Source organism: Furipterus horrens, unplaced genomic scaffold (genome assembly GCF_987537825.1).
Source record: "Furipterus horrens unplaced genomic scaffold, mFurHor1.1.pri manual_scaffold_15, whole genome shotgun sequence".
NCBI classification, from domain to species: domain Eukaryota; kingdom Metazoa; phylum Chordata; class Mammalia; order Chiroptera; family Furipteridae; genus Furipterus; species Furipterus horrens.
This window is the reverse complement of record NW_028327185.1, coordinates 20943784-20958789: the sequence shown is the minus strand read 5'-3', so window position 1 is coordinate 20958789 and position 15006 is coordinate 20943784. Positions and strand designations below refer to the sequence as shown.

The 15006-nt window shown below is 48.6% G+C and overlaps 1 protein-coding gene across 2 annotated transcripts in view; it reads right to left on the bottom strand.

Annotated features, from left to right (window-relative positions):
- The window catches only part of SLC35F3 (solute carrier family 35 member F3), a 265334-nt gene that overhangs the window by 12194 nt on the left and 238134 nt on the right, over positions 1-15006 (bottom strand). For both annotated transcript variants that reach the window (XM_090263400.1, XM_090263401.1), the window contains one exon: positions 254-473. In XM_090263400.1, coding sequence (XP_090119526.1) covers positions 254-473 — 220 coding nt within the window. The remainder of the gene's footprint in view (positions 1-253; positions 474-15006) is intronic.

The following is a 15006-nucleotide window of genomic DNA, read 5'->3' as shown; positions in this document are numbered from 1 at the left end:
TTTAGAGAATGCTTGTTGAGATGCTTGAAATGAAAGGTGCTTTGATGAATGCTTGTCTAGTATGGTTTGTAAGCAAGAAGATTGGCAAGGCTCACCAAGAACAGGGCCCTCTGCCAGGCTCCTTTTCTGCTGCAAATTGGAAGGAGCGAGGCCAGCAGCCTAGGTTTATGGTTCTGCACATGGAGCGAAGCAAGCCAGTGGGCAGGTCTGGTGGACACGAGTGAGGGCAGAAGACAGATAGTAAGGAACTTACCCTCACGCCCATGAACCTGTCCCTGAGAACGATCCATGAGAGCAAGAACACAAAAGCCTTGTTGCAGCAGAAGAGTACGGAGACGTCCGTAGTGTTTATTTTCTTTATTGCATACAAGTACAGGTAGTTTGTGAGTGTCCAAAGAACACCAAAGGGTGCTGCCTTGGTAAAAAACACCTTCAAAGTCAAGCCATTGTCTCCAAAAAATCGACAGCATTCCCTAAAACAGGAAAGAAGGCAGTGTTATTATATTTGTATATTTTCCTATATACAGTCTTTTTTAAAACAAATATAGGGGGAGTGGGATCTTTTTATTTATCATTATTATTTATCAATATCTCTCAATTAAAGCTCTTCAACTGATTGCGTTAGTCCATTGAAGAAAATGTCGCACAATGATCTGATGTCATGAATGTCATGTTAGGTTTGCAATTGATGGTTCAGGACCGAAGGGGATGCTGGGATTGTCTGATGTGAAGAAGGGCCAGTTCCCTGGGGACTGGCTGAGGGATTCTGTCACTTGCTTAGAAAAAGAAGGAAGTCATTAGTCACTAGACATTTTTTTTTTAAGGGGGAGGGTGGATACTGGAAGAGAACTCATTGGAACATTTTATAAAAATTTGCCCCAAACTGGCATTGTCTTTGTGACCAGGCAGGGGCAAGCCTTCCTCGGGTGCACCTCATTCATTTTGGCCATAACACTATGATGGTGTAAACGACCTCTACATTTTCTCCATGAGGCTGCTTTCAGAGTTGTTATTTCCCCGCATGGATGTTCCCGTGTCCGCGCTAAGAGCCCAACAGGCGGGAAGGCAGGGCCCAGTTTTGGCACCTGGAGAGTGAGATGAGGAAATGGGGGCATAGGCAAGTTTTCAGTGCCTTTCTAGATTCCAGGGGCATGAGCACTTGTATTTGAAAAACCAACTCTCATGCAGAAGAAGACAGCGAGGAGGCCGCGGGCAGACAGTGCGAAGAGGCTCCTGGTCCCCAGACGGCTCTCCGGGGCCCTCACTGTCAGGGCGTGAAGGTCACTGCTCTGCGGGGCCTGAGCCAGGCAAGGAGGTGGACAGTGGAGAACACACCGCTCCTCCAGCCATCACCACCCCGCTCCCGGCCACCACTGCCCCTCTGGCCACCAATCCCCGCCAGTCACCACCCCCTTCAGCCACCACCCTCTCCAGCCACACCCCCCTTTGGCCACCAACCCCTCGAGCCACCACTCCCTTCCAACCATCAAGCCCCTCCAGCCACCCTCGCTCAAACCACCACTCCCCCACAGCCATCACCCCCCTCCAGCCATCATCATCCAGTCCCACAGATGGGGACCACACAGCTATATACCAGTGAGGACAGGAGGCAGTGGAAGAAGAGACATTGTAACTGGAATACCAAGTCAGCCAGGGCGGAGAAGAGCTGTCACTTAATATTAAAGGGCAGCAAAAAAGGAGGAAATTTTTTAAAAAAGAGTCAGAAGAGATTTGGTGTGATTTTTAATTTAATTTTGTTTGTTCTTACCATCAATCCATAGAAGAAACAAAAACACCATCACCTTTCATTGGGCTCAGTCCTATGTTGCTTCTAAATAAACCGGCACCGGGTACAACATTTGAATCACTGAATTTACCTTGAAATCAGTTCCACTCAATTAATCCCATTTTGGCTTTGATATAAATGAAACTCTCATCTAAACAACAGGTTGATATTTCTGTTTGCCACATAACTTTCTGCTGCATTTTCTGTGGGGCCTTCTCGAGTGCCTGTTCACAGAACAGCCTTCTCTCCCCCGGGACAGGGACCGGCGACAGCTGCCTTTGTGTCTGTGACTGCAGTGACTGTTGAGTGACTGCCAGTCCCCTGAGTATGACCAACAGGAAACAATAGTGTTCTTTCCTGCCGTTAATGTCACCCTGTTTTAGCTAAGAGGTTACCCTTCTTAAGGGAACACAATGCGAGCAGGATTTCCAAGTTCCCTCTGACTTACTACTATAAAAAGCGATCCATGTTGTGATAGGAGCCATGCTGTGACTTTGGATGCAAAGTCAGCTGGAAAGTTACATCCCCTCGAGTATCTACATCTGATTCCTCCAAAGTGTGTTGGTTGTAGCAGTGGTGGAAACGGCGGTGGGGCACAGACAGGGCTGGGTATTGATGGTCCAAGTCACTGATTAGAAGTGGGGATGCTTCCTGCAGACAAACAGGCCAGGTTCCTGGGCCCCGTAGGGCTCTATTGGCCCTTTGAATTCTATGGCCAGGGGATTACATCTCAACTGAGTGGATTTTAGTTCTAATGAGACCAAGATGATTGGCCCCTCGGCGAGTGAGCCTTGTGCTCTTTTAAGACCAAAGACTGTGTCCTACTCCATGTCAGCTGGCTTGCCCACATACACCCTTGATTGCAAGGGAACCCAAGAGAGAGGATAAGCATAAATCCATCTGCTGGAGACCTCTTCTTGGTACACAAAGAAGAGAGTACAGTAGATGCTCTCTTGACTGATTTCCATTTAACTGATCTGACAGTCTAATAATGCCCTTCGTTCCTTGGCCGACTAGAGGCCCCAGCACGGCAGGCAGGTGAATCTTCAGGATGTCAAAGCCTTTCAGTTCCTACCACCTGAGTCATGTTTTGGCCAAGATTTGGATGTGTTTGTTTCCAGTTCTGCTGGTGCCAACTGTTCTTGGTTATTTCTATTGCATAATTCAATGACATGTTTCCTAAACCACTATGAGTGAAATATGAGTGAGAAAAGAAAGTTTTGTTTTTCCTATAAAATCTAAGTTGAGAGCTTCAGAGAAGACCAATAGAGCAAGTCACTAAAATACTGCTATTGAATTAGAAAGAATGAAACACTATAAAGAAAAATTATAAAAATATGTAAGTTTTGCACTCATATTATTTGACAAATACCTACATTCTTGCTGTTCTTTAAAGAACCCTGACAGGGATAGCCTGGCTTGGTGGCATTAGGATGGCTTATCATTTAATTCAAGTCAACGAGCACTTGTTTATCACTTGCTGTATTTGGAGTTCTGGACAAGGCACTTGGGCTGGTACAGAATCAGTAAACAGTTCCTGCTGTTGAGAAGATTATGGTACAATTAGAGAGATAAGACATATTCCTTAATAGGAAGCAATGTAAGTTTAAATATAATCACATATTAGACAGTGTGGCATATATTAGACTATAGAACTCTTCTGTCTAGTGGAGAGAGTTGGATTGATTGGAGGTGTCATAAAAGTATGGATTTTGAGCCGAACCTTGAGGATAGGTAGAATTTATGCAGTAAATTTGGGGAGATAAGAGGAGCAATTTTATCCATGAAACAAGAACAGAAGGCTATAAAAAGGGAAGTAATCTTGGATATTAAATATAAAATAGAAGAGCTGGAATATAAATCAAGATAATTGAGAGAGAGAGGGAGGGAGGAGAAGAATGAGAGGAAGAGGAAGGAGAAGAAATTGGAATGTCAAGCAGGAAGGTTCAAATCCAGAAAGAGAAAAGGGGAAAAATGAAGTGGATGAAATTACAAAAGAAGTAATTCCAGAAAGTTCCTCAGAACTATGGGACATGAGTCTGCTTAATGATGTGACTACCCAGTACTGAGTAAAATGAATGAAGAACCACAACTGGGCACACACTTATGACATAAAGGCATGAAAAGAGACTCAAAGGCCCCCAAGGGAAATAAAAAAAAAAAGGTCAACAAATAGGAAACCATAATAGCATCAGACATCTCAACAATAAAAATGGAAGCTAGACAATAACAGCCTTGATATTTTCAAGCCAGAATTCTATAACCAGCCGCCATCAATCCAATGTGAGGGCAGAAGATAGATATTTTCAGTCATGCCATCAACACTGTTTCCTCAGCCATTGGAAGACCGGTTGTACCAAACAAGGGTGTAAGGCAAGGAGAGGAAGCCGTGGTGAGAGACCAGGCCCAAGAGGACATCCGGGGAGGGGCGTCCGCTGGGAAGTCGGGGTTAGGAAGTCCAGGGGAAACACTGATCGGTTTTTGCGGTGGTGGGGCATTTAGAAGGCAACAGCCATCATTAATGAAAATAAGGTAAATGAGACATGAGAGGCAAATTTTGCTGCAAGACAAATACCAGGTTGTTCACAAAGGGAGACAGAGTCAGGGAGCACCATCTGCAGCCATATAATAATGAAAACACTATTACCCAAGAATTGGGATGGAATTATGTTGAAGGGAAAAGAATCAGGCAAGGGGGATGCCGTGGGACACAAATTACGGGGTATCCACATTTAAGGAACATGGAGGTAAGAATTTAATTCAGGTACATTGGTATAAATACCGGGTGAACTATCCACAAGAATTGGGAGTGGCCAAGAGTGAGCAGGCGTGGAGCAGGAGTTGTTGTTTAATAATAATTTTTACTATTATTTTGCTTTTACAAAGTATGGACATGTATTAAACTGCTAAAAATAAAAATTATTTAAAACCACATAAGGGAGCAGTCCAGTCTCTGTGGCTGAAGCAGAACCTGTGTGTTCTGAGACAGCTCTGAGAGCCCAGTTTGAAAACCAGACAGTGAAGCCCTGCAAGTCACAGGCAAGGATGCTGTAGCCCAGAGAGGTTACATGGCGCTCTCAAGTTCAGACAGCAGCAGAGCCAGACTTGCAGCCTGCGCTCCCTACTCGGTGAACACTCCAGTTACCTGTCCAAGCTTGCTAACCTTAAAACATCCCCTAAAGCAAAAGCGAGCATCTCCTCAGCCCCTTTCCCCTCCATTCCTCTCTTCCAGAGCCAGGCTGTGTGAGAATAGGCAGTTGCACTCTTGTCTCCTGGGACCGCCTCTCCATTCAGCTCTAATTCAGGGTCTGCCCCCGCCACTCACCCAAACCCCTAGAATGATTACTCATGACCTTGAGTTGCTAAACCCAACAGGCACTCCCGGGTGTTCACCCTACTCCTGGAGCCTCGGGCAGTGCTGACTGTCTCTCCTTGGAACGCCCTCTGGGTCCCCAGCCCTGCACACTCCCGTCGGTACCCTCCTACCTCTTACCCCCAAATCAGGCATAACTGGGTGCTACATTACTCTCAATTTTTCCTTTTCTAATAAAAAGATGACAAATATATTCACGCCTATAGTTTTACAAAATCAGATTTTCCCTAAAGAACTGCATTCACAGCAGAGTGTGTGTGTGAGGGGGTACAGACTACCCGCGTGGAGCTTACAGAGCCCACTGTGACTCAGAACATCAGAGCACCTCTGTACAGTTGGCTGTACCATAAAGAACACAGGTCCAGCCCCTGCGGGGCACCTGGGTGCTCGTTCTGCATGCAAGGGGTAGACCCCCAACTTCACACACAGTGCAGGGTTTTACTGGAAGTTGGGTGGCAGGGTGGCCTGCAAGCACGGCAGACTCACGTAGCCAGTGTCACCTGAGAGTCTCACGCAGAGCACCAATGAGCAGACGGCGAGGTGGCTGGAAAGATACTGCCTCCAGCGTTAGCAGGAAGGTCGGACTCTGGGAACTTGAATGTTTTTCAAATTTGAGATGCTGAGAGTAGGAAATAAAACCTTTCTGACAGGCCAAATTTACGGTGGCCTCCAGCGACAGGTAGTAATCTATTAGCTAAATGTTTGTATCTTTTTTTCTGTTTTTTGCATTTGCATTTATTTAGAGCTTTGAGCTGACATAAGTAAGCAGCAGAGCTCCAGAAAATCCGGAGCCGGAGTCCCTAAGGCGGTTTGACGTTGTAGTCAACACCGGCAACTCCTGCGGCGCACCTGAAGCCAAGCTGTATTGACTCCGTCTTTCCCTTGGACCCTTCAGCTGCGAAGAGAGGGGGGGTCTGCTGCATGGGCAACAGCAGACCCTCCATATCACCCTGCCCAGGCTCTGTAGCTTCAGCTTCACTGGAGAGGACACTCCAGCGTCATCGCAAGATGTCGATTCAACACGGGAGGAGACAGATACCGTGTCACTCCCGAGTCGGACTGCACAGCCATTCTCGGCGGTGCAGATAGACTCTTAAGAAGCTACACCATCGTCTCTCGAGACGGACGGACGGCTGCCGAGAGCCCGGTTGCCAAAGTTATGAATTAGGCTTTTATTTTGAAAACATTCAGACATCTTGTAGGAAGTTTCCGGTGAAATGGTTTTTGCATGGGAGTCACTGCTGCTCGTAAGAAAGGGAACCTGCGATCTCATGGGGTGTTCAAGGTCACACACCTTCCCTCCACAGCGGGCACAGGCGGGGCCCACGTGTCCCTGTGTTCTAGAATTGAACGGTAAAGACCTGCCTCAAAATAAAATAACGGAGATGAAGTTTTACAGCACCGCTAGAAAAGATGAGTCGTTTTATTAGCTTGATTCCTACATTGTAGGTTTTCTAAGCAACTAGTAGTTTTTGTTATCAGTAAGTCCAGCAATTGTCTGTGTCTGACTGGAATTGCATCCGTCTATGATCTATCTTACCTATTGGCCAGTTCTGAAAACACACGCCTGAGACATTTAGAGGCAGAAAAGATAATTCTGCCCTGATGTTTGTGGTGATGTCCTTTTCAGAAAGGGACCCAAGAGGAATGGAGGCATTCACAGCGTGCAGAGAATCTGATTCCCTGAGATTTTCCCGAGAATGATTCAGCCTTCATCATGTCTTGGTGAGGGAGCACTTAAGAAGCAGATTGTATACATGTCCCACTAACTAGGGATTTCCCAGCCTCCTGCGCGGGAACCTGTTCTTTGTCTGGGGCTCAGCTGGCTGCTCTGTGTGCACGCCTGCACAGAGACACGGCTGGGAGGTGCGGAGAGCGCCCACGCCCCAAGTAGGGTCCTGGCCAACCTGCTGGTTACAGTGGAGCAATGCTCTGTTTCACGCCCCGGGCGGGAGGCGGGGGCGGTGGGGGGTTACTGAAGCAGCAATACAGGGTGGCCAACAGCTTCCGTTTATGCGTGGGGACTGAAGAGCCAACTGACGCAGTCTGGCCACCTCGGAAGGGTGGGCCTTCAGAATTGCTGTGCATTTCCGCTGCATCCGCAACAGCCTCCCTGTACAGAAGCCATTCTGCCTGTTCTAGAGAGTTTGTGCAGAATCTGCCACATGGGATAAAGCTGCTCTGTGGACGTCTGTTGAGAGTGCACTTCACCCAGTCAGCCTGGCCACGAGGCCTTCTGTAGCGGAGACCCCACAGGCCCTTCTGTGGCAGGACGAGATTTCTCTCCTGTGCAGAGGGAGAAACAAGCTCCAGTGAGAGTCTTCAGTGCAGACGTGGGGCCAGTGGCTCCGGAAGTGCCAGACTTCAGTGAAGCTCACCCTTGCGGAGCAGAGGGCCCAGCGCCGAGCACTGTTCGCCGAGTCCTGAAGAGGACAGCCCCGGGGCTCCGCTTCGACGTCGTGCCTTTTCACCGATTCCATGTCAGCGATGGCTCGTGCTGAGTTCCACCGACTGGCACCTGGGGAACTGGAACACAGGCTCACGACTCATGGCCCAGCAGCATGTTTATCAGAGTGGAGAAGGCATGGGACGCCCATGCACCTTTCCGGGCCATCGAAAGGCAGCTTCAGCCCAGACTTCACAGGGATGCTGGAGAGACATGGGGTCGGATGGTGCTTTGCAGCGTAGAAAGGAGCACAGCCAACTCACCATGAGGAAGACCTTTCCAATGATTGTTCAACAAGAGAAGGACCGCGGGTCCCCACGCTGGGCCCACTCTTGTTCTTCCAACACCACCTTTCAGGAACCTGGGATTCTACCAGCGTGCCAAGACCACTGGCAGAAATTCCCGAAATCTGTTCGAATTTCTTGAAGACGTTGGGAGAGCAGTCCCCTTCTGCTGCCCAGCCTGTCTGCACCTGCATTGGGAAGTCAGAGGCCAGAGACGGAGGCCTGGGCTGATGACCAGTGTGCTCTGCTTGTCACTGGGAAGGGCGGTGGCGCCTGGGTACAGGTCAGTGGCCAGAATGGCTTTGCAGGGAGTAATGCAGTGCACAATGAGAGATTTCATCCAGGCGCCTCACGGGTCTGCCCCCGGGTACTCAGGGGTAGTATAAGGGGGTTATATTATGTTATGGGAATTCCAAAAGGCTATTAGCCTCACGTTAGTGTCTCTGTCGCTCATGTTGACATCACCTGCTACCCTAGTCTTTCTCAGAGGGGCACAAGCGATAGCTTGTCCTAATGAGCTGTCTGCTAAAGCTGGATCTGGCCAGGGTCCCGGAGACGAATGCAGGGCAGAGATGGCGCTCTGTCTGGTTAGGAGGTGAGGCACTTCTCTGGGCTGGTCTAGACTTGGCTCTGCCCGGCACGGTGCTTGTTCAGGCTTCAGAAGTTCAGTCACCCCTGCGCTGCTGTCCCCTCATGGAGCCACCAGGTGCCGACCTCCAGGGCTTCCTCCTTGACCTCCATCCACCTCTCCCCCCCAGCATCCTGCACACCTGCCCACGATGGCCTGTGGCCATCCCTCGCACCTCCACAGAGCTTCATTAGTACTGTTTGTATCAGTGTCTCTTCCAATAGGCCTTGGATCGCTTCCCGAAGGGATCAGCTGAAGAGCATCTATGCATAGTCCAAAGACACAGACAACAGCGTGGTGCTGCCCAGTGGGTGGAGGCAGGCAAAGGGGGAGGGTAATGAGACATCTGTAATAGTGTCAACAATAGAAAATAAAGTTAAAAATTAAAAAAAAAGAAGGAGCCTCTGTCTGAGCCACCTTTGCACCTGCTAGGACCTAGGACAGCGCCCGACTGACAATGGGCAAGCGAATGAGCAAAACTCAGCTCTTGATACTTGGGCCTGTTTTGCCAACATCGGCGTGTTTGAACTGCTCGCAAGTTCAGCAAGTGGTTAGTGGGTAAGACTGTGGCCCAGCTATGCTGGCAGGGACATCAGAGACCCAGCTTCCTTACATCAGACGTCACTCAGGCACAGAGGTGATGTGCCTGAGCTCTGCCTCGGGGGACGGAGCTGGCTGGTAGCAGGGCTCGCTCGGGAACCAGGGGCTCCGATTCACCTCCCCACTCCCCACATTTATTTTAGTGAAACCCGAACAGTGGCTGACATGCCAGGTGCAGAGGAACATCTTCCCCAGGGAGACAGTGGCTGCCGCCACCTCTGCGTCCAGGACACAGTGGGAACGACTTGGAGCCCAGAGCCATGGTTCTCGGGCTTGGGGCCGGCCCGCCTGTGTGCAGCTGCGAAGCAGGGGCTCTGCCTCCCTGCGTTTGCAGGAACGGGCGTCCGGGTTTAGGGTGTATTTCCTGCCACTAATTATGCAGATGGGTGGGCAACGCTCTAGGCTATTTTCAGGAGCTGTGTCAAAACTATTTAAAACCACAGGCATAAATTTATCAACAGATTTCTGCTTTTCAAAACAGGCTTCCTTCAAACCAAAGAGATGTAAAGATTTGTAAAGTCAGCGTCAGATGAACAGGCTGTGTTTTCCTGGTCGCAAACCTGCAGTAAAACAAAGGCGACACTAACTCGATACGGCTGAGAAATCAGAGCTGTGACTAAGGAGAACACGTCGTCAGAAGCTGAAAAGGAAGTCTGCTGTGTCTCCAGGACAGGAATGCTTACAGACAGGGCCGATTCCACCGCGAGTCATTCTGGATCTAACCGATGTATATTGGGGGTAAAGCTTTTCAAGGTTGGTGCCAGGAGTCTGGGCTGAGGGTGCAGCCTCACTGACCTTGAAGGCAGGTTTGCCCTGTGGGCGTCTGTCTCGTTCTCTCTCCCACCCCCACTCACATCCCCAGACCTGCCTCCGTCCAAACGCACAACACAGACTTCTTCAGAGTTGCAGGGCTCCTTTCTATGCCTCCTTTAAAAAATAAATTACACTGGACCTTAGGGACTTTCTAAATACATACTGCTTGGCCCTGAGCTGTTGACTGGAGACGTGTGTTGTTCACCCTTGAAGACGCCACTGGTGACATCCTGAGATTCAAGGGCTCAAAACTGGCTGAAAGCTGTCCCTTCTTTGGGGTGTTTCCATAGCTCAGAAAAAACTCCAGGGCACCCATGAGTCCTGCTCTCGCTTCCTCCCACCCTGGACTCAGACCTGCGCCCGCGGGAGTCCTCTTCACCCTGGGGCTTCCAACGGGCCTATTTCCCACCTCACTGCGCTTCATCTGTGTTCCTTTCTGGTCGCCCAGAGTCGAAAACACTCCGTTTCCACCAGCTCTGGTTGCGCACGCTGGCCTCCGTTTTCCATGAAAGTGGAGGTGTTTGACGTGGCGGAGGTGTCTCGAGGCAGGATTTTGCTTGAGTGCCCTTTTGGGAACCTGATAACAGGTCTTGGGAGTCTTAAATCTAAAAATTCAAGAGCTGTATGTCTCTAGGCCTCAGTTTTTCATCTGTGAATGCAGGACCAGTTCAAATAACCTCTAAGTTTCTTTTACAAAATCAATACTCCATCTCTGAGTATGTGATTCATATCCTAGTCGTTTAAACATTTCAAGCAGAGGCCGGGCCCGGGGGAGGCAGCAGGGGATGAGGCAAGCCTGCATGACCCTTTTACAGGGCCTCCCGAGCAGCACTGTCCCTTCACCCGGAGCCTATTAACACCAGCCCCGCGTGGGCCCCACAGGGCCAATGTGTCGGTCCTTTCCCATTGGGGGCAGGGCATTTGGGAACACCACACACTCTTGCACAGAGACCAAGGTCCATTCCAGCCTCTCAGAAAGTTCCACCAAGTGTCACAACTGTCTTCATCATTTCTTGGTAGCAGTTCAGGAAGCAGATGCTTTCGGGGGCCCAAACCTTCCTGGACCATGTCCTCTATGCCCAGAATCGAGACCGCTCCTGGTTGGCAGCGTGCCACAGCTCAGAAGCCAGACGGCTTCCCTGTTGCCCTCAGCCAGACTGGAACTAGCAGCCTCAACCACGGCCATGCTCGTCCTGGTTCTAAATGTGACGAGTGGCTGCCACACAGCCCCAAGGACAGCAGGCAGGCATGGAGCCACACTGGCAGGGATGGAGGCATTGAGGCCGTACGGATCTCCGCCCACTTCATCCCAAGACACACGCGCACAAGCCACCAGACCTTCAGCCAACCCCATCCTTACTACCCTCCCCCCACGTTCGGTCACTCTCTCCCCACCTTGAGCCTGGTGCTCCTGCCTTGTCCTCCATCTGCTCCTGATGCTTTCCGGCTTTTGCCTTAAAGCGCATTGGAACGTACTGGGGCCAGACGCAGTTGCTTTTGCTTCTCGGATGCAAAGAGACCGTGACTGTGGTGAACACAAACCATGGTGGCTTCTCATCAGTCACAAAGATCCCTGCTGGCCAGCTGGGGCCTACTCCCCACTCCGTTATTTTGGGGAACTGCTCCTACTCCTAATGTACCCCAATGCACCCCACCCCTCAAGCTCTAACCGAGGTCCACATGGCGTGGTCCAAGGCCCGGCGGTCGAAGCAGCACTGCCATCCTGCCCCTCAGAATCTGCATTTTTTTTAAGTATATTTTATTGATTATGTTGTTACAGTATTGCAATTTTTTCCCCTTTACCCCTCTCTGCCCAGTACACCTCTTCCCTCCAGTAATCCCACCCCCCTTAGTTCATGTCCATGGATCGTGCATATAAGTTCTTTGGCTTCACCCTTTCCTATATTATTCTTAACTTCCCCCTGTCTATTTCATACCAACCGATTACGCTTCTTAATCCCTGCACCATTTCCCCATTTCTCCCCCTCCCCCCTCCCAGCTGATAACCCTCCAAATGATCCCCATACCTATGGTTCTGTTCCTATTCTGGTTTGCTTAGTTGGATTTTGTTTTTATTTTTTAGATTCAGTTGTTGATAGTTGCAAGTTTGTTGTCATTTTAGTGTTCATAGTTTTGATCTTTTTCTTAAGTAAGTCCCTTTGACATTTCATGTAATAATGGCTTGGTGATGATGAGCTCCTTTAGCTTCACCTTGTCTGGGAAGCATGTCATCTGCCCTTCAATTCTAAATGACAGCTTTGCTGGATAGAGTAATCTTGGTTGTAAGTCCTTGCTTTTCATCATCTTGAATACCTCTTGCCAGTCCCTTCTTGCCTGGAAAGTTTCTTTTGAGAAATCAGCTGATAGTCTTATAGGCATCCCTTTGTTGATAACTCTCTGCTTTTCTCTTGCTGCTTTTAAGATTCTCTTTATCTTTAACTTTTCGCATTTTAATTATGATGTGTCTTGGGTCTAGCTTGTTTGGAACTCTCTGTGCTTCCTGCACTTGTATGTCTATTTCCTTCACCATATTTGGGGAGTTTTCCTTCATTATTTTCTCACATAAGTTTTCAATTTCTTGCTCTTCCTCTTCTCCTTCTGGCACCTCTTATGGTTCAGATGTTTGCACATTTAAAGTTGTCCCAGAGGTTGCTAAGCCTCTCCTCATTTTTTTCAATTCTTGTTTCCTCATTCTGTACTGGTTGACTGATTTTTTTCTGCCTTATGTTCCAAATCATTGATTTGAACCCCAGTTTCCTTCCCTTTACCACTAGTTTTGTGTGGATTTTCCTTTGTTTCATTTAGCATAGCTTTCACTTCTTCCTTTATGCGTTTGCCATACTTAAGGATATCTGTCAAGTCTGTGAGCATCTTTATCACCAGTATTTTGAAGTCTGCATCTGTTAGGTTGGCTATCTCCTCGTCACTTAGTTCTCTCACTGGAGCCCTGATCTGTTCCCCTCTTTGGGCCATACTTTTCTGTCTCCTCAATTTGAAAGGGTCCTGTGTTTGTCTGCCTCTGTGTCTTAGGCAGAGCTGTCGAACCTGTTAGGTTGTAAGGGGTGGAGCCTTAGGTATTCATCAGAACAGGGTGACCTGTTTCTTTTTTTTTTTTTTTTTTTTTGGATTTTTAAAAACTTTTTATTTTGAAGTATTTGTAGATTCACATGCATTTGTAAGAAATAATACAGAAAGATCTTTTATACCCTTCACCTAGTTTTCCCAGGGTGACCTGTTTCAACACGTTGCGGTGCCATATGTGGGGGAGGGGTCTGAGAGGAAACAATGCCACTGGCTCAGCACTCACCCCTTTTCCAGGTACTTCTCCCACTTTTGTATGGGACTGGCACCTCTCTGGCTGTTACGCTGGCTGTCATTCCCAGAGTGGGTGGGTCTGCGGACACTCTAGGACCATGGGGGCCCTTTAAACAAGCGGACTCTACTGAGAGACCAGCAGTTTCTTCCTCTGCCCTAACCCCCACTGGTTCGCACAGTCAGAAGCAATGAGGCTTGATTTTCCCCGGCGCTGGGACAGTGAGCTGTGCTGTCTGGGTTGGTGCCAGGAGCACTCCCCAGGTGTCCCTCCCTACTTTTTAAAACATATGGCTGTGCTCTCCGCTGGCCTGCTGTATCTGCAGTTGCTGCTGCCACCATACTGTGTCCTCTCTGCCCTGGCTCCGCCACTCCTACCTGTCTGGATGAGTATTTCCTCCTTATATCTTTGTTTGTTGGACTTTCATGCAGCTCAATTTTCTGGAACTTCTGGTTGTCTCTAGTTTTGAGGTAGCTGTATTCCTTCTTAGTCGTGGAGGAAGGTGCAGGATGTCTGTCTAGGCCTCCATCTTGGCCGGAAGTCCAGAATCTGCATTTTAACAGGTCCCTCTGATGGCCTGGGTGCACATTAGCATTTGAGAAGTGCTCCTCTAGCCACTCTCACTGAATGGCAGGTACCACCTGTTGCTTTTCTGGCTGGTGATTCTTGCAGGTGTGGGGGCAGGACCAGGCACATGGCCAAGATGGACTCCAGTCCCTCACCCTCAACAGCCATTTAAAAATTTCTGGTGGAGAAGAGTCTATTCTTTAGTGGCAATCTGAAGCTTAAGGCCGAATCTATTGGTGACCTACCCACAGCCCCAGTCCAATCTGCAGCAAGAGAGAATGGGGCCAGTACGTGAAATGGCAGAGTCGACAGAGACCAGAGCAGGAAGGGAGAGGGACAGGAGCAACTGCGAGTGGCTGGTTCTGGACCCCCAGGTTCCTCAACAGTGTTCTTGCAATAAACACCCCTCCTTTTCTTTTTGCTTAAATGCATTTTGTTTTATTCATTTTTAATGTAAAGTGTCTCGACAGGTACCCTCAAAGTCAGAGGCTATGCAATCAGGGTGAAAGAGGGAAGCTGAGCATGGTCCTCAGCATGTCCCTTGGCGAGGAGTGTCCCCACCCTTGACCCTGGACTCCAGGACACGGGGCAGTGAAGGCATCGCTTCCATTTCAGACTCTCCTGCAAGTGTACGTGGAGTCTGCCCCGTGCTCGTGGCCTGGGTTTGCCAGAGTGTGCTTACAACATCCCTCAGCCTGGATATACTGATGCTTCACGAGCCCTTTCCTAAGGGTTTGCTGCACTTTTTAGTTCGAAGATTCATATCTTACACCATTTTTGGAAATTTTTTATTATCATTATTCTTTTAAAAATTGCTTTTCCCCATTTTCTATTTTTGGAGCGCCTATTAGAGAAATGGTACAGCTTTTTAAAAATTTCTTAACATTCCATCATTTCTTCTCATTCTCTTGCTCTCTCTTTGTATTTTCCATGTCTTTATCTTTCTGTGTTTTATTCTGGATGATTTCCTCAGACTAATCTTTTGATTCACTAATTCTCTTTTCAGCTGCATCTGGTTTACTGTTCAACTCATCAATTTCTAGAATACTTACATAGTTAACTTTAAATTTTCTCCTCACTTACAATGCTCTCTGCTCTTTTTTCTTTGAACATTAAACAAATTTAATAAAGTCCTTTTGGTTTGTTCAGTAGTTCCCCGGGTGTGAATTCCACCATTTGCTGTGGTTTCCTAACTT